Source organism: Cryptomeria japonica, chromosome 1 (assembly GCF_030272615.1).
Source record: "Cryptomeria japonica chromosome 1, Sugi_1.0, whole genome shotgun sequence".
Classification (NCBI taxonomy): Eukaryota; Viridiplantae; Streptophyta; class Pinopsida; order Cupressales; family Cupressaceae; genus Cryptomeria; species Cryptomeria japonica.
Genome location: NC_081405.1, coordinates 382,281,714 through 382,305,194, shown reverse-complemented (window position 1 = coordinate 382,305,194; position 23,481 = coordinate 382,281,714). Strand labels below are relative to the sequence as shown.

Here is a 23,481-nt window from a genome sequence, read left to right as displayed (position 1 = left end):
CCACTAGCAAAAACTGATCTGTTAGCTTCACAAATTAATTCATCAATCTCCTCTTTCGAGTTAACTAGATGAACAGCTAGAAGTTTTTCAATCTTAAGTTTCTTGTCTAACTCCATTACTGCAATCCTTTTTGCATCTAACCTTCTATATAGATCATTTGGTAAATCATCTACAACTTCAATTAGCACTTTCTTGTAGATGTCCAGATGTAGAATAATGTTGTTTTCAACACTTTCTTTTTTAGAATTAGTGAATGTGCTATACAACTTGATCACATTAGCCAAGTTACCATCATCAGTAATTTCATTCAGTAAGTTATCCAAAGGTCGTATAACCTGTTTCTGTTTCTTCTTAGGTGTCAACTTCTTTGCTAGTTGTCTTACTTCTTGTTGCTTTTTTCTCAGAGTTCTTATTTTGTTGGGTGGAGGAGAGGGTACCGATGAAGGTTTTCTCTTCCTATCAACTCTCTTAAACTCAGCAGGCATCTCACAATCAGATGATGTGCCAATCGGTGAGATATGTGCCTCTAGTTGTAATCCTTCCAGTTCACTTTCCTTTATTCTAGTAAGGTTCATAACATTTTCTTTTATTTCCTTTACTTGTTTTGATGCATCTCTTATATACTTTTCTCTTCTCTTGCTTTGTTTCAATGTTTGTACACCACTTTCAATTGTTTCTACACTACCAAACATTTTTTTTGTTGGCTCTCTAGGTGCTTCTAATAGGGCTTTAGCATAAGTCTCAATAAAATTCACATCAGCCTCATACCCCATTTTGGTTACCCATATAGTTCTAGGAAGAACTACATCCATCCATATTTCATCTTTCTTAATCACAAAGTAGTTTCCTTATCATATTTGTCTACTATACTTTGTGGTAGTCTCTCTCTGGTTTTCATGTTGGCTTGGAAAGCTTTGAAATATTTAGTTATATTGTTTTCCCTAGCAATACCCATGCTAGTGAAGGATTCTTGCAATTGTTTGCCTACCGGTATGTCATATCCAAAATCTTTGTGTCCAATACTGAGAATTTGTTTTTAAAAATACAACATAAGGCATACCCAAAGATTACCAGAATGAAATCTCCCTTTCTTGTCTCATTTTATCTTCTTCAAATTATCAACTAGTTCATCCTTCATCCACTCACACATCTATTTTTGCATCATTATTTACCATATCATAAGAACTTTTAATGCAAAGACTAGAAACTGAGTTAAGTCAGTTTGCATGTGTGGTCTTATAGCCTAAAATCATACTTATGAATCTTACATTGATATCCTTGATGTCATTTACTCTCAGAGATCTACTATCAGATGTTGCTCCTATTAAGGTCATGACTATGTTGTTGGGTACCTTCTTTGTTTTGTCTGGTCTGTTGCTGGTAGAGGGTAAACCTGTCACTACCCTAATTGCTTGCTGGGTGAATTTGCAAACTAAGTCTAACCAAAGAAATTCTCCATGTGCCCTACTTAGGACGATTCTCACTACCTCTTCTGGAAATTCAGGGATGTTCAAGATTTCTACAAAACCTAAGGTCTCAATAACCATGTGCTCAGGTTTGACATTTCCATTTTCATCACAAATTACTTTTTTAAACATCTTTAACACTTCCATAGAACCTAACACTTCAATATTACAGTGAATATAAATTCTAGGGTCTTCAGCATAAGCTACACCTTTAGGAATTTTTGAAAATGCGCCTATGGAATCATCTTGCTTAGCTATCTCATGAATAATTTTGAAAACGGGCCTAGGGCATTTTACAATTTCCACAACAGTAGGGTTTGCAATAAATTCGGGAGTAGAAGAGGAAGCCATTTGAAAAATACCTTAAGTTACCTGATAATGTTTGAGTGCTTGAAAGGAGTCACTTCACTTCTTCACCTTGAATTCCTTCACTCATATTTTCATGCTTTCTGCTAGTTTGAATGCTTGGTGATTTGAAAAAAAGGGAAAACTGATGATTTATAATGAAATTTCATTCAACAACCACAATAAATGCTCATCGGTTAAGTGAAAACTTAACACATCTACTGGTAAAGAAGAAATCTATCTTCTCACTATCTATCGAGGGTAATCTGCATGATATTCAACTTGCTGCAATACCCCCAAAGGGTTATTTCTTAGTTGGATGAAGAATTTCCTGCCGATGGAGTAATACTCTGTTCTACCAGTGAAGGAATAGTCTCATCAACATTCTGATCTATCTTTCTAATCCATTGTCTTGAAAATTCTTCCTTTACCTCATCAACCTTTTCTTTGCCTTTCAAATTGGGTCCTTTATTGTTTGCTGGTGAAGTCTTGCTTTTACAAAATTTTGCAATATGTCCAATCTTGTTACAAGCATAACAAGTCACATTATTCTTCTAAATAGCCTTTCCATATCCTATGTCGGTTTATGTTCTGCATTGATTAGATAAGTGCCCAAATCTTCCACAAACATAACATCTTACATTCATTCTATAGTTTTCTGAATTATGACCAACTTTGTTGCATTTGGAACATTGACCAGTGGATGCATTAGTGTTCTGATTATTTCTAGATCTACACTGATTTTCTTTATGACCATACTTGTTACAGTTAAAGAATTTCCCATTAAATTTGTAAGCATTAGGTTGTCTTACCAGTAAACTATGATCATGATTGTTTCCAGTACTAGAACTTTCACCAACTTCAAATCCAAGTCCATTAGTATCTCCATTAGGTTTCTAACTTTTCAGCATATCATCAAGTTCTTCTGAACTTTTCTTGAATTTCTCTTTGTGTTGATTTGCAGTAGCCAACTCATTTTCTAGAATTCCCATTTGTCTCATAAGTTTAGTTTTATCATGTTGCATGTGAATCAGATATGTTTTTAACATATCATTTTCATGACTGAGTCTTAGATTTTCATTACCAGCATCATTGAGTCTCCTAGTCAAGTCATCTTCATTCCTCTTCCTATCTTCAATGTATTTACAAAATCTCATAGTCATATCTTGCATTTCATTCCTCATAGTTGTGTTTTCTTGTCTCATCTTGTTTACAAGCTCATTAAGAGTTTCCTTTTCATCATTGTCATTCTACATCTTCTCATGAAGTTCTTTTCTCTTATTTCTAGCAATAGTAAAATTCTCCGGAAGTCCTTGAATGAATTCATGTGTAGTCCTCAGATAATCTTCAAGTTTGATATTATTCATCTTCTCTGAATCATAGTCTACAAGAGCTCCTTCCAATTTCTTTTTTAAGTTCTCCATCTGTATCGGTGTCAAAATCTTCCTCAAGCTATTAGGATTTTGAAAATAGAGGACCAGGCTCTGATACCAATTGTTAGGATTAATGATAGTTCCAAAGATACTTGTAGGGGGGGGGGGTGAATTAGTATCTACTCGATTAACAAAATATTTAACCTTATTAAGTATTTTGCATTCCAAAACAGTGTACCGGTAAATAAGAATCAATGCAGTAAACAGGAACAATAAAGACAGCATAGAAAACACACCATAACACAAGATTTTTAACGAGGAAACCCAGTGTGGGAGAAACCTCGGTGGGATTTTTGACCCACAATATTCAATCACTAGCCAATGAATAAATATTACTTACAATGAGGTGCCTACACATGCAGGAAGGCCAACTGCCTAGAGCTTACTAATCAATCTACAAAATAGAAGTCTCACTGACTTACAAAATGGATTATGAAAATCCAATACAATATACTGCTTCAAATCAAAATAAACTATGCCAGGTTCAGTACCGGTTTAAGCTCATACTATAACCATAAACCTTATACAAAGTCTGCCCTTATTATTCTCTCATTCCTATTTCATCTCCTATTCCATCCACTATCCTTATTACAAAATGATTTACAAGATCTCATACATATATGAGTCTATTACAATATGCCATGTCGGCTTTATAAAAAGATATTTACAATTAAATACAATAAACAAAAGTTTATTCCTATCGGTTGGAGTGCCGATATGCATTGTAGCCACTGTCTTTGAAGTGTTTGTCGGTGTTGGTGCCTACTAGTGATTTACCAGATGAATGTCAAGTTACCAGTAGGTTGCCATTAATGACAACACCATCATTTCTCACTAGAGTGTAGAATGCCAACAACAATAATGAGAATACCTTCCTCTGACAACTTAGATTCCTAAATGGAAACAATATTAGGCAAGTGAAATCAAATAGACTTTTGTCTAGGGATGTTATTCAACCCCTTACATTCCAAGAAAGAATAATTATCTTTGGGAAGGAGTGAAATAAGAATCAATGGTTTTAATTGATCCTAATTCTACCAATGTCTCACTTATTAATTTTAATTTCTCCTGAACATTCTTACACCCCATCTTGGAGGGCTTTTCTAGAGCACCCTTTTTAGGGCCTTTTACTAAAGACCTAAAGAAATTTGATTTCTTCTTCCATTCCCTATAATAAGAATTTCCCTCTAAAGAAGAATATAGCTAAAGGAGATAGACCCAATCCATACACTACCTTCATGTTTCCAACAACCTCCAAAACACTAGAAATGCTAGAAAGTAGATCAATTTTCATCTAAGCCTACTATAGTTGTAGCTTGTTGAATAAAAATATCCCATGTTATATCTTGTTCAAACCCACAGACTCTAATATAGATTGAATCCCTTCTTGAATCAAGAATTGATTATCATAATATTTCGAAGCCTTAAAGTGGTTCTATAAATTGTGTGATTACCTATCCCTGAGGGTTGTTATTAGCCCTCTTCCCTTATTATGAGGATTTACTCAAACAAAACCATATTTATCTACTACCTCCTCAGTGATTAGAGATTTCCCTTTATACAACTTTGTCACTAGCTAAGAAGACTTATTAGTTTGAAAACCAACATGATTGGTCCTAGGAAACCTTCTCTATGAATGACCATATTCATGGCATTCTCAAAAATGAAATGGAAGGGCATCATAATCTAGATGTTGAGTCCATAAAAAAGATCACAATCTAATTTATATAAAAATTAATAAAGGGTTATTTAAATCATTTTCCACATAGATATGCACATAAGAGATTACCTTTTTGTCTAATGTTTATTGAAAATGGCCCATGGGATTTCCTAACAACATTGCAAACATATGAAGAATATTATCTCCATAATTATAAGAACCATCAAGGGAGCCACATCCAGATAGGAGTTCTAGATGGAAAATCCTCTACTATATTAATGCCAAGGCTTGATAAATAAATGAGCCTAGTTATAAAAATATGTCCCCCCTTTGAAATCTTATTATGAACCACCATATTAGATAACATTAAAAAATAGCTATTAGCTTCCAGCATCACCTCCATATCCCCCTTAGGGTTCAAAGTAAGCCTATTATAGGAATTGAGAAAGAGAAAAGAAACATGAATCCCCATGACTTTGCATATTTAAGTGTAATTGACCAAGTCAGAAACAACATCCTTTATAGATTCCAATTAAATCACTAGAAACAACATTTATTGGCTCCTTTCAAGACACCCATTCACATTATAAATGCAAGGGCCTTTGATCGTAGTGTTTTTTCCTATACCCATCTTGTCCTAATTTGGAGAGGAAAGAATCTCTTTTGATTGAGACCTTCTCAAAAAGAAAACTTAGAGACAACATTTGGCCCTTCCACATGCCCTAGGATGAAAATGTAATAAAAATAAAACCCCACCCCAACCAAAACATAAGAATCAACAAACAAGATTCTAGAAGAAAAAACCCATGCCACCAAAACCTTGATCAACACCCAAATACTCAAGAAACAATAAATAATTTCTCAAACCTGATGTAGAGCCTTCACTTCCCCTACCAAACAATAAACACCTAGCTTGCAGTCACACACCTACTATTGAACCCAAGGCAGGACTGAGAGGTAGGGTGAATTAGTCTAAACCAAAATTAAAGCACCATATAAACAATTAATTAGCAGTATAAAAACCAACACATCAACACCAAGATTTTTACGTGGAAAAACCAAACAAGGAAATATCACGGTGAGAACTTTCCCACAAAATTTATAGCCACTATATATATCAAATTACAATAAAAGAGCTCACTACTCTAGACTTGCTAAACAAGGCTAATTTCTCTCAAGGCAAGATACAAAATTTGACTTGCAAACCTAATGCTAACTACAATAGGGAAAGATACAAAAAAATGATTTGAAAAGAAGGATCACCTAATCATGAAGTTGTCCTTGAACTCTACATCACACAAATATGACCTCATCTATCAACACACTATCTCTTATTTCTGCTATAGTCTCAAACAACTTGTATATCATTTGAATAGAACTCTTCTTCTCATCTCTTCATCAAATTTCACTGGCTATCCCCACATCACACTCTCTCATGCTCATGCACAACTCGATCACATACAATTTCTATATACAAAATAGGCTTCAAAATCTGAATCAAGTCGGCCTGAAACAAAATGCACCTTCCAGTCCAAAAAAAAACACATTGATCCACTTCAGGAGATAGAAGTGACTAGAACACATCTTCCTAACTTCAATCCACCAATCCACAAACACCAGAACATGAACCAAAATATTCCAACATGTAATGTGTCCATATAGACAATTAATGAGACAAAACATATTCTCCAATGCAAATGACTCTCATCCAGATATCCACATGCTACAGTGAGACCCATGACCTATCAAATTACCTTCCACAAATCATATCTAGACCAAAAAGTAGGATTAACACAAAATATCACAACCGGCTATGAAATATACCACAAAAATATGGAGAACACAAATATGTTTCTGACACAATGCCCACAACATAACCAAAGAATATAACAATACCAAGCAACATCAACAACACTTGTCAGAACTGGACACTTTTCAAATAGCTAATAGAATAATTGCAAGACCAATACAACAAGATATCTCTATACCATAGACTTTCCAAACCAAAAACTATTTGGAACAACAAGTTTGACATCAATGATAGCCACAACAACACATACTTCCAACAATCTCCCTTTTTGTCATTGATGACAACACTTGACCAATTTGAACAGTCAACCAGTCTATTAAACATACTGCCCTATCATAAATTGTATTATCTTTCACTTCAAATTAAATTTTCTCTTTATCCCCCACTTTTCCATCAAAGATAAAGGCTGTAACACCAAAACATACTCAATTTCTCCCCCTGAGAGTAGCCACAACATCAATCCAGGAAAAAAAATAGTCATGAAAGTTTCCCTTGGAAAGATGCACCTCCATAATGTACCTAGCTAGAAGGAGGGGCAATAACCCCAAGCTTATCTTGAATAAACTCAAATGTATCCTTTGCCAATGCCATAGTGAAAATATTTGCAACCTGTTCTTTTGTAGAAGTATATTCCAACTAGACTTCCTTCTCAACAACCTTCTCCCTTAAGTAGTGATATCTAATTGAAATGTGTTTTGTTCTTGGATGCATAACCAGAATTTTTTAAATTTTTATTGCACTTGCATTGTCACACTTAATAGGAATTTCTTCATCATATGTTACTTTGATATCTTTAAGAGTATGTCTCATCCACATTACAAGAGTACAAAAAGATCATGTTGCAATATATTCTACTTTAGTATTAGATAGAGAAATTGAATCCTATTTCTTACTAAACTAGGAGACCAATCTATTTCCTATAAAGAAAGCACCACCACTAGTACTCTTCTGGTTATCAACACTTCCAGCCCAATTTCCATCAGTATAAGCTTTTCACATAAAGTATCCACCCTTTTTGTAACAAGGTTCAAAATCCATAATACCTTTCAAATATCTAAAAATTCTTTCCATGGCTTGATCATGTCTCGCCTTTGAATTACCCTAAAACCTAGCCACTAAACAAATAGTCTCCATGATATCTAGTCTAGATGCAATCAAATAGAGCAATCCACCAACCATTGATTTGTGCTTCTTTTGATCAACCTCCAAAGACTCGTTATTTTTTCTCAACTTACATCCAACAGTCAAAGGAGTTGTAATAGGTTTACAAACATCAAACTTAAATTTCTTCAACATATCTTTCACATATTTACTTTGTGAGAAAAATTCCATTTTTAGATTAAATAACTTGCAATCCAAGAAAGAAAGATACTCACCAATCATTGGTATTTCAAACTCTTTTTGTATATCTTTAGAAAATTATTTACATAAGTTATCATTTCCTTTGAATAAAATGGCATCAACATAAACTATAACAATTAGTAACTTATCTCCACCAATCTTGAAATTAAGATTACTATCTATTGTACCTTTCCTAAAATTTTGTTGTAATAGATACTTGTCTAATCTTTCATACCAAGCCTTGGGTGCCTGTTTGAGCCCATACACTGATTTCTTCAATCTGCACACCATATGTGGATCTTTTGTCAATCTAAACCCACTCGGTTGTTCAATGTATACTTCATCTTCTAGATATCCATTCAAAAATTCTAGCTTGACATCCATCTGATAAACTCTAAAGTTCTTGCAGGCAAAAAATGCAAGAAACATATGTATAGCTTCCATCCTTGCTACTGAAGAAAAAGTTTCTTCAAAATCTATACCTTCCACCTGAGAATATCCTTTACATACTAGTCTTGTTTTATTTATTTTGACTTGTCCTTGCTCATTTATTTTTTTCTTGAATACTCATTTAGTTCCTATCACATTATTGTTGATCGATCTAGGTACCAACTCCCAAGTATTGTTCTTCTATATCTAATTTAGTTCTTCTTTTATTGCTTTTACCTACCTTTCATCTTTACTTTCTTCCTCATAATTATTTGACTTGGTCATTGATAGAAAATAGTAGTTTGCGTTCTTGTGCTTTCACAATTTTCCTTCTTGTCTAAACACCCTTTGTCTTATCTCCGATTATTTGATTTTTGAAATGATGCTTCTGGACATACTTAGTAGGAATTTTTATTGTGTCTTCCTCTTCTTCTTCTTCATCATTTCTTTCCTTCTCCTTGTTTTCTTTTGGATCACTTTTCTTCTCTATAATTGTTGGAACAATCTCAACCTCGGTTTCATTATTACTCTATGTTAGAAAACATTTGCTCTCTCTTTTATCCTGGATGTAGTATACATTTCCACTTATTCTAACCCCTTCTACAACCCTTTTACCAATATTTTCTTTTCTAATAGCACATCTGGTACTACTGAACAAATCTTCATAGCCTTTTCTACACATCTGACTAACACTTAACAATGTCTTAACTGTTCAACATTATAAACATCATTAGTTTTATGCTTACCATCAATAATATCACTTCCATGACCTCAAATAGATGCACCATCTTCTCCAATAAATTTCACTGATCCACCATCAAATATCTTGAGATTAATAGACCTATCTTTGTCATCAGTCATATGGTTTGAACATTTGAAATCAATGATCCATGTATTTGGTTCTATTTTGCATAAAATGTAGTCTTGACTATTTTCTCCTTGTTTGATTTCTCTAAAGCATTCTTCTTTTCTTCAATTGCTAAAAACAAGGATTCTTCATTTGATTCATCTTCAAATGAGTGTTCCTCTATAGAGCATAAGCCCTTTTCTCTCTTATGTTAACGTTGTGTCTTCTAGTTTTATTTTTATTCTCATCATCATATGGTCTCTTATAGTCCCCCTTATAACTGTAGTGTGAAGCATAATGTCCAATTCTACCACAAGAAAAATATTTCAGAGGTAACTTACCTTTGTATCTTCTAGTGCATTGTTGCAATCTTCTCACAATTTTTTCCTTGGCTTCATCCATGTCTCTACTACATTCCAGATCATCATGTCTTGAAATATTAAATGTTGCCTCTTTCTTTTCTCTTTTCTCTTCCTCCATTTTTGAAATTTACAAGGTTGCCAAGGTATTAGTAAGCTAATCAATGGTATACTTTCTTAAATCAATATTTTCCTATATGCCACAACTCATTTCTTTGTGGGATTTTGGTAGGTTAAAGAATATCTTTTGAACAAAATCACCTTCATACAAATGTCCATTGACAACTCTAATACCATCAAGTTCAGTCACTCTATGTATTAACTTCTCAACACCTTCATCTTCCTACATTCTCATATATTCATACGTTTTCTTTAGATTCATTACCCTAGCTTGTTTTGTCTATGGATCTCCTTCAAATTCCAAACACAACTTGTTCAATACAACTTTGGCTTTTTTTAATACTCTCACTCTTCCAAACACTAAATCACTTATACAACTAAAAATTATAGCTCTAGCTTTTGGATTAGCCTCTTATAACTTTAACTCATCCAGAGTTTGAGGACCACCCTGCATAGGTGTATATCTGGTTTGGATGATACCCCATATTATATTTTGTAAAGTCTCCAAATATGCTTCCTGTTGGCATTATGGATGAATTTATTATGTGTTGCATTGATGGTTTGTCATTGATGTCAACACTAGCTATTATGGTTGGTTACCGACAGACAGGTTTTTGGTTACTGGTAGAAGATCTAGTGTTACTGATAGAAGAGACTATCTGTTGGACACTTCAACATGCTTGGATCTATGGAATGTGATTGGTTACATGTGGTACATTCTTCTAGAGAATTTATTGGTTAGTTGGTATTGACTTGGTAATCGGATGCTATCATACACTCTGGTAAACCCTTACCAGCATTGGTTTAAGGATCTACCGACAGAGCTTTCACTAAGGAATCTTGACAGGATGCATAATTGGTGTTGGTGCAACTTCTAGATGGATTTCAGGATGCTAAAGATGTTCTTTGATCATGATTCAACTGCTTGAAGATATTGCTTTGGCCTGGTGGACCCAGAATAGGTTCAGTACCTATCTAGTTTATGGACTGGTATCATGATAACATGTACTCTACATGTTACTGGGATGTTTCAGGATGATCTATGGATTGGTTATTGTTGTTTTGGTCTTAACCTAAGATGGCATATCATTGTAATATGGATTTATGTAATGATCTTATTGTAATATCTTTTAGGTGGCTGACCTAATTGGTTTAGGCTTTAGGGTCTGTATAAAATGATGTAAAATCTCATTGTATATCGTGGCATGGGAATGGAATAAGTGTTCATGGTCTTGGAATGCAATATAATATGCGAAGGATATTTGGTCAATCATAGGTGATCGAATTGGGATTAAGGAAGAGGTCAAAGTCCTCTAGTATTGAGCTTAACCAGGACTATAATCAAGCATGGTAGATGCTATTTCTAGCAGTTCACTCTATTGGATTATTATCCATTTATCTTGAGATGGTTGTAGCCTCTCTGTAGTCAATGAGACTCTTTTGTAATGAGCAGTATGCTCTAGGTAGTGTGCCTTCCTGCAACTGTAGGCCCCTCATTATATCACATACTTTTTGCAGAAGTATCATCTGACTGTGAGTAGGCTTCCCACCGTGTTTTTTCCCTTACCAGGTTTTCCACATACAAATCATGGTGTTATGTAGTATGGTTGCTTTGCATTGATTATATGTTTAATTGTTAAGTTGTATTGTTTACTGATATTGTTCCTACCAACATCTGTATGTGCTTTACTGGTACTTGATCTGTTAACAACTAATTCACCCCCCTCTGAGTTGTTCACTAGTTATCCTAACAATTGGTATCAGAGCTTTGGTCCTCTTTTGTAGAAACTTAACCGCTTGAGGTAGATCCTATGGCAGCTAACACTTCTAATCCACTGGCAACTATTTTTTAGAGGAGAAATTTGAATGGAGACTCATCTTAGATGTCTTGGCAAGGATATTTGGGAGATCACTGAGAAAGGATATACACCTTATGATCCAACATCTGGAAATCCTGCTCCTGCAGACTTGGATAAGAATATTGAGACTGATTGCAAAGCTAGAGAAGCCCTCTTGTATGCACTTACTGATCAACAGATCATGGGATTGACTGATAAATCATCGGTAAAGGTTATGTGGGATAAATTGGAAACTCTGAATGAAGGTGATCCCACTATCAAAATTGCTAAACTTGATGGTTACTGGGTAAGATATGAAAACTTGAAGATGGAAGATAATGAAAGAATTGTTGTGTTTATGCAAAGAGTAAATGAGATTATTATGGGAATTCAATGTTGTAGATATTTTCTGAGTGAAGATGAAATAGTTTCCAAAGTCTTGAGAGCCCTTCCACCGGCTTATAAGATGAAGGCAACTGCAATTAATGAGCTGAGAACAATGGCAAACACTTCACTTAACATAGACATTCTGATTGGGAAATTATCTTCTTTTGAGCTTGAAGAATTTGGGTCTTCTAGAACTATAAATTCTGAACCTTCTTTTCATGCATCATCATCATCATCTATCGGCAAAAGTGATTAGAAAGTTTTATATGCAAAAGAATTGGAAGACATGAGGAAAGAAAATGAAGAATTTGAGCAACTTGAAGCCTTATTTGCTAGAAGAGTACCTAAATGTCCGATAGGAAGTAAGTATGAAGGAAAAGAACCTTCTAAATGTTTTTCATGTAATAAGATTGGTCATTTTTCATCTAGATGTCCTGAAAGGAATGCAAGGTTTGAAGAAAGAGTTAAGAAATCATTTAAGCCTAACTAGAACAGATATAGATTCAAGAAAAGTAAACAATGCTACATAGCGGATGAGGAAGGAGTAACTGATGAATTTGGAGATGAACCGATAGAAGACTCTGCTAGTGGATCCAGCAATGGAAAGGAATGGGTGTTCTATGCTTTAAAGGAAGATGAACCAGAACTGGCTATCAAAAATGAAGAAAAGGCCCTGGCAGAAAAAGTTGAAGATAAGGATGAATGGGTAATTGATAGTGGATGCTCACATCATATGACTAGAGATAAAGGGAAATTTTTATCCCTACAAGATACAATGGTGGTCAAGTCAGATTTGGAGATGACAAAGCATGTATGATCAGAGGTAGAGGCATTATTTCTTTGGATGGTAAGCATAATAATGATAATATTTATTATGTAGAAGGTTTAAAGCATAGTATTTTGAGTGTTGGTCAATTGGTAGACAAGGGTTTCCAACTTCAGTTTAAAGATAGAAAATACAAAATCATTAACAAGACTAGTTTGGAGATTGCAACCGGTATTCAGACTGGAGGTAATATCTTTCACTTGAATACTAGTAATAAGACATGTTTGATTGCTCATATTGATGAGAGTTGGTTATGGCATAAGAGGTTGTGTCATGTTAATTTTTATTGTATTGTTAAGATCATTTCAACTAAGGTAGTTAGAGATATACCTAAGATTATGAAGCCTCATATTCTAGTATGTAAGGAATGTCAATTGGGAATGCAGGTTAGAAGTTCTGTTAAGAGCACATGATAAATCTAATGATGTACTTGATTTGATTTAGACTAACTTATGTGGTCCAGCAAGGACTAGAATCTTTCAAGGTGATAGGTATTTCATGTTGATTATTGATGAATATTATAGAATGATGTGGGTGACTTTTCTTAAGGAGAAGTCTGAAGCCTTTGAGAAATTCAAAATCTTTAAAGCAAAGGTTGAAACAGAAACTAGATTGAAAATCAAATGTATAAGATCAGATCATGGTGATGAGTTCAGTTCTCATGAATTTAACATTTATTGTGAGACAAATGGAATCAGGAGATAGTTATTTGCACCTCAAACTCCTAAACAGAATGGAGTAGTGGAAAGAAAGAACAAAACCATTTTGGATGCAGCAAGATCTATGATTATGGAAGCCAAATTGACTCATATCTATTGGAGAGAAGCAGTGAGTACAACAGTCTACACATTCAACAGAGTTCACATCAAAGGTGAAACCGGTAAGACCCCTTATGAATTATGGTTTGGACATACACCTACTGTTAAATATTTCAAAATTTTTGGAAGTAAATGCTATATCAAAAGAGATGATTCTATTGGAAAGTTTGATCCTAGACGTGATGAAGAATATTTTTCTTGGTTATTCAATTCAAAGCAAAGCATATAGATGTTAGAACAAAGGATTATAGAGAATTGTGGAGAGTGCTAATGTGAAAGTGGATGATAAGTACAAAAATCACTCTATATCATATGATAGGGAACCGATAGTGGAAATGATCATAACTGAACCGACAATGCCTCAACCGGTACAAGAAAATGAGACACTTACACCAGCACAATCAAAAAATTCAACTATGACTCATGATCAGAGCAATGAACCTAAATTTCAGAAGACACCAAGGTATGTAAGATTAAATCATTCTAAAGATCAAATCACTGGATATAGGAACAAGGGAGTTATGACAAGAAAAAAACTAGCAAATGAAGAGGTATGTCTTATTTCTCAAATTGAACCAACAAGTATTATTGAAGCTTGTAAGGATAAACATTGGTTAAAGGTTTTGGAAGATGAATTAGATCAGATAGAGAAAAATAAGACTTGGTCTTTAGTTCCCCGGCCTAAAAATAAGAATGTTATTGGAACTTAATGGGTTCTTAGGAATAAACTGAATGAGGATGGTCAAGTTGTAAGAAACAAGGCTAGATTGGTTTGTAAAGAATATTCTCAAATATAAGGAATTGATTATGGTGAGACATTTGCACCTGTAGCTAGAATTGAAGTTGTTAGACTATGTCTTGCCTATGTAGCTTATCAGAACTATAAGGTTTATCAAATGGATGTTAAATGTGCATTTTTGAATGGTGAACTTGAGGAAGAAGTTTACATTGAGAAACCTAATGAATTTTCACTGACAAGTGATAAAGATATGGTTTGCAGATTGAAGAAAGCCTTATATGGATTGAAATAGGCTCCTAGAGCTTGGTATGCAAGGTTGGATAAATATCTTTTGAAGCTTGGTTTTACTAAAGGCAGTGTTGATAGAAATTTATATTATAAGATCATTGATAATGATATTTTGATTATTGAAGTATTTGTTGATGATATCCTTTTTGCAAGAGAAGATAAATTGTGCATGGAATTTGCTAACTGTTGGTGTAAATAATTATTCATCATGGATATTATTACACTTACTTAAGTTTACTTAGGATAATGCATTACATAGTAGTTTGGATATGAGACACTTGGGTGTTTGTGCCTCATTGGGATAGTGTGTGTAGGAGAAATTCCACCTCTTATGGTGTTGATCTTGTTATTACACTATCATATCCACTTATTGTGGAGTGATAATTCCACCTTCGGTGGGTGATCCACCTCATGTGGAATATTATATTATTTCTCCTACCTACCCACACCTATTTCCTACCTACCCTTGTTTCTCATTGAGCCACTTGTCATATTTGTGTGCTCATACATCCATATGGCCTTGCCTATATAAGCAGGCCTCTATTCATTGTATTGGTTAATCCAGTTGATCATTTTTATATTGATGAGAATACAGTTTGTTCTTGTCATTCTATTGTCTCTTTTATGCTTTTCATTGTGCCCTTGATCTTGGCAAAATCCAACATGGTATCAGAGCTATTGGGGCTTCGTTGATCAGTTTTTGGAGACATCGTGGAAGGCTTCTATTTTCGGATTTGGGGATCTTCATTTTTTGGAGGCATCATACAGCGATTTGGACATCACCGTTGAATCCGGGAGGCCATTTCCATAAATTTTGACTATAAAGTCGACCTATTTTGGTGAGGAAAAATTTTTTCCCCAATTTTGCTTATCGTACGGATTTTTCGAATATTCATTATATTTTTCAAAAAAAAAAATTTTCTTTATTCTGAAAATTGTTTCAAAAAAATCAAAAAAAAAATTGAAAAATTGAAAAATTCGAGCAAAAAATTGAAAAGCAAAAAAAAAATCAAAAAAAAAATACATTTTGGGGGGTCCGCAGACCCCCCCCCGTGCAGCGTGTCCCTGCAGGTGCGCAGAAACCGTACCTGTGCCGCAGACGCCGTGCTCCGTGCCTGACAGCGCCCGTACACGTCGTCGACCGTGCCGTGCGCCGTCTGTCCCCTCCTCCCGGCAGTGCCCTCCGCCCGTTCTGCGACGCCGGCCGACTATACCAGACACCTCCCGCAGCACGCGCTACCGCCCTCGGCCGCCGCTCCGGCTCCTGCGCCACCGACCGCCTCCCGGCCTGCGGCGCCGCCTCCCGTCCCGGCTCTGCTGCAGCGCCTCCTCGGCGCCCCCTCCCGGCCTACGGCGCCGCCTCCCGTGCAGCTCCCGGCTCGTCCAGCTGCTCCGCCACCCTCCGCTCCGGCGTCACCAGCGGCGCCCCCAGCCCGCCTCCCGGGTCTTCCTTCGGCGCCGCTCCGAGCCCGCGTCCGCTCCGGCCTTGGCTTAATTCCTCTCGCCGCTCCCCTGCTCTGCGCAGCCACGCGGACACCAGTCCCGAAGACCGGAGGACCACGCCCGCCACGTGGCAGGCGGCCAGTGGCCCGTGGATAAACACATCCGGACACGCAGGCAACCGTACGCACAGTCAGCAGTACGGACGCACACATCAGCCTGCACAGTCATCATTTCCGTACAGTACGGACTGCACAGTCAGCAGGCCGAGTCATCCGTCCGTACAGTACGGACGCCCAGTCAGCCAGGCAGCGAAGTTTTCGTGACGGTCATACGGCCGTCAAATTTAACACAGTGTTTTGCTGACGTCAGCGCCACATCAGCATTTTTTGAAAATTTTTAAACCCCTCTCCATTGGGCTTTTCAGTTTTGCAGTCCAACTTTGGAAGGCCATATCTTGCTCATTTTTGCTCCTTTTTTGGTGCAATTTTTTTTGAAATGGGCTAAAATTTCGTGATCTTCGCAGTGGTGTGGTTATTTTCTGATTTTGATGCACAGGTTTTTCGGAATTTTCGGATTCTCTCAGCTGTACCTGTCCAATCCTCAATTCTGCAACTTCAAAGGCCTCGTTTGAGCTCATACGACCTCCTTTTCAGGTGCCGTTTTTTTTGAAAGTACTTATTTTTTCGTCTACTTTCAGAATCTATGATCAGATTTCAGAGATTTTGAGTGAAAATTGTACTTTCAGATATTGGTCTTATTTGGCCTATTAGGTACTTGTAAATTGCTTGGATCTTAGCTAGATCTCTTGCATTTTCAGTTGAGTCTCTTTTGGCCTTCTTGAGGCAGTTGTAAAATTGTAAATCAGAAGTCCACTTTGCCATTTTTTGCAAGTGGCCCATTGTATACGCACTACTTATAAAGTGCCAAAATCATCACATTTGGGGGGGTTCTTTGATTGAGTGAATTTGGGGGGGTGTCTTGTGTGATTGCGCCTCTTTTGTGCTCTTTCCATTCTTGTTGCAATGAGTCCTAATAAGTTTCCACCATTAACTCCACATAATTATGCATCATGGAAAATTAAAGTATGGAGTAAACTAATGGAAAAGGGTCTCACACACTACATAGATGGAACAATAACAGCACCACCTGATCCTAAGGCTGATCCAAATGCTCACTTAGAATGGCTCACTAAGAATTGCATGGCTCTTGGAACCTTACGCAAGTATGTATCAGATGACCTCATTTTCCACATTGAGAAGTGTAAAACAATCAAAGAGGCTTGGGATATGTTTCAGAAATTGTATGGACAAGTTGATGAAATCAGAGGCTACCAGATTGATAATGAGCTCACCAACTTAGATCCCAAGAATTTTGATACAATCCAAGATTATGTAACCAAAGCAAATGAGCTAAGAGCAAAGCTAAAGGATTGTGGAATAGACAAAAAGGATGCTCAATTGATATTCAACTTGTTGGACAAGCTTGCACCAGAGTATGCAGCATTTGTATCAAGCTTCCAAACTCATCGTTTGACAGTGGGGAGTTCTTATGTTATGCCTTCTTTTGAAGCTTTCACAGAAATGTTGATATTAGAACAATCCAAGTTGTTGAACATGGGGCTTCTCAAGTCCTCAAAGTCCAAGGCTTTGGTGGCAAATCAAGGAAATCAAGGAAGTCAAGGCAAAAATTCCAACAAGAAGAAGAAGCAATCTAGGTCTCAACCACAACAAGAAAAGGGACAATCATCCTCTCCATCACAAGGCAATCAACAATCCTCTTCCAAGAAGGGGACAACACCTAAGAAGGATAAACCAACTTGTGCATATTGCAAAAAGTATGGTCATGATGAGCATCGATGCCACGCAAAGCAAGTTGATGAGTTAACCAATCTTCTCAAGAAAAACAACATCAACTTGCCATCCGCCTACACAAAGAAGGATTCATCTTCTTCCTCCTCACAGTCAAAAGGAAAAGGGCAAGCATTTGTGGCTAAAACAGGTTCTTCACAGCAATGGATACTTGACTCGGGTGCCTCCTATCACATGGGTTCTACAAAGGAGCAGTTTTCTTCATTAGAGCCATCTAAGGTACCTCACATTTACATAGGTGATGATACACAAGTAGAGGTTGAAGGGAAAGGTTCAGTTGACATGGATGATGGAACATTTGAGAATGTTCTCTATGTTCCTAACTTGTCTACCAACCTTCTCTCCATCTACCAAATCACTCACTATGGGAATGGGAAAAAGGTTGAGTTTACACCAGATTCAGTTGTGGTAAAAGAACTTGATGATGATGCCTTGGTAGCAGTGGGACAAGTCAATGACAACTCAAGGCTTTACTCATTTTCCCACTTTGTGCCACGTTCACCTTCTAGGGCCTTGCTTACTCATTCAAATTCAGAAAGTAAGCTATGGCATGAGCGGTTTGGTCACCTCAACTACCGCTATCTACAGCAGCTCAGCACTAAAGACATGGTCACAGGTCTTCCTCGAATCAGCTTTTCAGAGGGTGTATGTTCAGGTTGTTCCATGGGCAAGCATCCCGAAGAGAAATTTGATAAAGAGAAAACTTGGAGAGCTTTGGAAGTTCTTCAACTTGTTCACAGTGATGTAGCAGGTCCATTTCCAGCACCTTCATTTAGTAAGGCCCGCTATGTTCTTACCTTCATTGATGACTACTCCCGCTTCACTTGGGTCTACTTTCTCATTCATAAGAGTGAAGTATTTGACAGATTTCAGGACTTCAAGGCTCGTGTGGAAAAGCAATCAAGGAAAGTGATCAAGATTCTTCGTACAGATAATGGCAGGGAATATGTGAACAAGAGACTTGAGGACTTTTGTACATTTGAGGGGATTGATCTTCAGCATTCTGTTGCATACACTCCACAGCAGAATGGGGTTGCAGAACGCAAGAATCGAACTCTCAAAGAAATGGCTAGCTGTATGATTCATGCACGTTCTCTTGATCCCGCCTTTTGGGCAGAGGCTATCAGTTGTGCCACACACATCCAGAATCGGGTTCCTCACAAAGCTTTACAAGGTATTACTCCTTTTGAAGCTTGGGTTGGTAGGAAACCGATTGTTAGACATTTCAGAGTCTTTGGGTGTCCAGCATGGGCTCGCATTCCGCCACAGAAACGCAAGGCATTGGAACCACAGAGTCGGCCTTGCATATTTGTTGGATATCCTGAGGGTGTTAAGGCATACAGATTGATGGATCCAGAGACACATGAGGTATTCATTGAGAGGAGTGTTCACTTTGAGGAAAGCTCTCCTAGCTTAGCCTCTCTACCTCCTCCACCTTCCTCCATTGTGGATGGAGATGTTAGTGATTCAGATGATGAGACTCCCTCAACTCCGACTCGCAGGGTTACACCTCCGCAGGGTCCATTTGTAGTTGAGGTGCCTCATTCTCCACCTCCACCTAGACCTCGTTGGGCTCGACAAACACTTGAGTCCGCGGGTTCTCTTGTTGGGGATCCTTTGGATACACGGAGAACACGATCACAACATCAGGATCATCCACATGCATTTATTTCTACCGCTTCCGATCCACAGACATTCAGGGAAGCATCAGGGGTTCCTGAGTGGGACCAAGCTATGGAGGAAGAGTATAGTTCCTTAATGAGGAACAACACATGGGATCTAGTACATCTCCCTAAGGGGAGAAAGATGGTTCGATGTAAGTGGATCTATCGGACCAAGTTTGCAGCGGATGGAAGTGTGGATAAGTATAAGGCTCGGCTTGTTGCCAAAGGTTTCTCGCAGGTTGCAGGTGTTGACTATACTGAGACCTTTGCACCCGTAGCTAAGATGAACTCCATTCGTTTGACACTTGCTATAGCTGCAGCTCATGGTTGGGCTGTACATCAGATGGATGTGAAGAGTGCCTTTCTTCATGGTGATCTAGATGAGGAGATTTATATGGAGCAGCCACAGGGTTTCATCCAGGATACTTCTTTGGTTTGCAGATTGAGGAAATCTATCTATGGCCTTAAGCAGGCCCCCAGGGCTTGGTATGCCAAGATGGATTCCTTTCTACTCTCTGCAGGTTTCACCAGATGTCATTCCGATCCGAATGTCTACATTTTGCGATAGGACGACTCTCACTTGATACTTGTGCTCTATGTTGATGACTTGATCATTACAGGGAGTACTTCATCCATCATTAGCAGGGTCAAATCTGCTTTGCATGACAGATTTTCTATGACTGACTTGGGTCTTTTGCACTACTTTCTCGGGATTGAGATTTCACAGTCATCTTCCGGGATTACTCTATCGCAGCCCAAGTATGCTCTTGATCTACTTGCACGCTTTCATATGGCTGATTGTAAGCCTGCCCCGACTCCCTTTCTTTCAGGAGTCAAGCTTGAGGCTCAGTGTTCTTCTCCACTAGTTGATGCCACTTTGTATCGTCAGCTTGTGGGTAGTCTCATCTACTTGACTCATACACGCCCTGATATTTCATTTGCAGTTGGCATGGTTTCCCGCTTCATGCAGGAACCACATGAGCTTCATTGGAAAGCCGCCAAACGCATTCTACATTACATCCAGGGTACACATCACTATGGGATTCACTATGCAGCAGGCACAGGACTTCGCTTGGTTGGTTACACAGACTCCGATTGGGCTGGCGATCTAGTTGATCGTAAGTCTACTTCTGGTTACAGTTTTCACCTTGGTTCGGGCCCCATTTGTTGGCAGAGCAAGAAGCAACATGCTATTGCTCTCTCTTCGACTGAGGCTGAGTATCGAGGCGCTGTTAACGCAGCGACTGAGACCATTTGGCTCCAGCAGATTCTCACAGAGTTTGGATTCACTACTCCATGGCCGACAGTCCTACATTGCGACAATCAGAGTGCCATTGCCATCTCGAAGAACCCGGTCCAGCACCAGCGGACCAAACACATCGAGATTCATATGCACTATATCCGAGAGCTCATCCAGGAGCAGGTCATTGATTTGCAGTATTGTTCTACAGCAGAACAGGTTGCTGACATATTCACCAAACCTTTCACCGAGAGTAAGTTCCAGCAGTTGCGAGCTCTCTTGGGGGTGCGGGATGTGTCATTAGGGGGGGTCAGCTGACTTCTCCTTCCTCTCTTATGGGGGGGACTTTTTCCTCTTTGAGGTTTTGTCCTTCCTCCTTGAGATTCTTTTGTACATTCATCTCTCTTTTGGGGGGGAGTTTTTTCCCACTGGGTTTTCTCCTTTTCTCCGGTTGTGAGAGATTGCATTGCATTGTTTTGCTTGCATTTGCATGTTGTACATGGGTACCTATCATGGCCTTGTAGCCGGGACCCATCTTGCTTAGTTCCATTGTAGACTTAAGTGCATTCCCCTAAGTTGCACTTAAGGGGGGGTGTTGGTGTAAATAATTATTCATCATGGATATTATTACACTTACTTAAGTTTACTTAGGATAATGCATTACATAGTAGTTTGGATATGAGACACTTGGGTGTTTGTGCCTCATTGGGATAGTGTGTGTAGGAGAAATTCCACCTCTTATGGTGTTGATCTTGTTATTACACTATCATATCCACTTATTGTGGAGTGATAATTCCACCTTCGGTGGGTGATCCACCTCATGTGGAATATTATATTATTTCTCCTACCTACCCACACCTATTTCCTACCTACCCTTGTTTCTCATTGAGCCACTTGTCATATTTGTGTGCTCATACATCCATATGGCCTTGCCTATATAAGCAGGCCTCTATTCATTGTATTGGTTAATCCAGTTGATCATTTTTATATTGATGAGAATACAGTTTGTTCTTGTCATTCTATTGTCTCTTTTATGCTTTTCATTGTGCCCTTGATCTTGGCAAAATCCAACACTAACAATATGAAGAATGAATTTGAAATGTCTATGATTAGTGAGATGAAATTTTTCTTAGGTTTGCAGATTACTCAAACTGACAAAGACATTTTTATCTATCAAACTAAGTATGTGAGGGAATTGTTGAAGAAGTTTGGTATGGTTAATTCCAAACCAGTAAGTACTCCTATGGTGACAAGTGAGAAATTATCTATCAAGGATACTTCTACACCGGTAAATCCGACAAGGTACAAGTCTATGATTGGTGATCTATTATATCTAACTCAAACTAGACCAGATATTATGAATGCAGTAAGTATTGTTTCAAGATATCAAAGTAATCCTAAAGAAAATTATGAATGTGCAGTAAAGAGGATATTCTGGTATTTGCAAGGAACAACAGAATATGGTTTATGGTATTCTAAAAATGATGATTACACTTTATGTGCATATATTGACTCAGATTGGGCAAGAGATACTGATGATACTAGTGTTTTCTTTCTTGAAAAGAAACTGGTTTCATGGATCAACAAAAAATAGTCATGCATTTCTTTATCTACTGCAGAAGTTGAGTATGTTACGGCAGCAACTAATTGCACTCAAGTCTTGTGGATGAAGCAAATGTTGAAGGATATCAGGGTCAATTGTAGTGAACCAATAGTTATCTACTGTGATAACTCTATAGCTATTGACATGTCTAAGAATCCGATATTTCACTCTAAGACTAAGCGTATATCAATAAAGTATAATTTTTTGAAGGACAAGGTAGAAGAAAAGGAAGTCAAATTGGTTTATGTGAACACTAAAGAATAGATTGTAGATATATTCACTAAACCATTGTCTAAGGAATCATTTGAGTATTTAAGAGACAGGTTAAGGGATTTTTACCCTCCGACAGAGACTTGATTGATGCAGTTTGTCATCAGTTTGACATACATTATCATACATATTATTCATTATGGCACTAATGAGTGGTGTTGTTAGTTAAATGAGAGGGGGGGGGTGAATCAGATAAACTCACAATACAATTTTCTAATCAGATTCAACCTCGGTAGAACTTACTTGATATGCAACTATGATTGTAAATCATTCAAACTGATAAACTGAAAAACTTGAAACATCAAAACACATTTAACACCAAATTTAATGTGGAAACCCAAATAGGGAAAAACCACTATGGGATTTTAGACCCACGAAGAAAATATACTCTTCTAGAGTATGCTCGGTTAAAAGCCAATCCTGTTAAAGATTACATAAACACATTGCTAGATGTGACCCGGTCAAGGGATTTCCCTCAGATCTATCAGAATCTTGCACTTTGTTAGAAGTGACCTTGTCAAAGGATTTCAAACACTCAATTAGAATGTTACCTTGCTAGAGGATTTACAAATAAGACTGTTAGGTCCACTTGGTTAAGAGATTTCCTGTCACTTACAAAAATAAATAACAGTAATAAAATATATATCTGCAACTTCACATCTGAAATGTTAAAGCAGAGTCTATGTG

General features: G+C 37.4%; 1 protein-coding gene across 1 annotated transcript in view; it reads right to left on the bottom strand.

Moving 5' to 3' along the window:
- The window catches only part of LOC131857462 (uncharacterized), a 30,592-nt gene extending 14,231 nt beyond the window's left edge, over positions 1–16,361 (bottom strand). Inside the window, exons 1-2 of the mRNA XM_059210087.1 lie at positions 15,947–16,361; positions 15,795–15,898 (exon numbers count right to left, since the gene is read on the bottom strand). Of these exons, the coding sequence (XP_059066070.1) occupies positions 15,795–15,898; positions 15,947–16,361 (519 nt within the window). The remainder of the gene's footprint in view (positions 1–15,794; positions 15,899–15,946) is intronic.
- Positions 16,362–23,481: the final 7,120 nt, after the last annotated feature.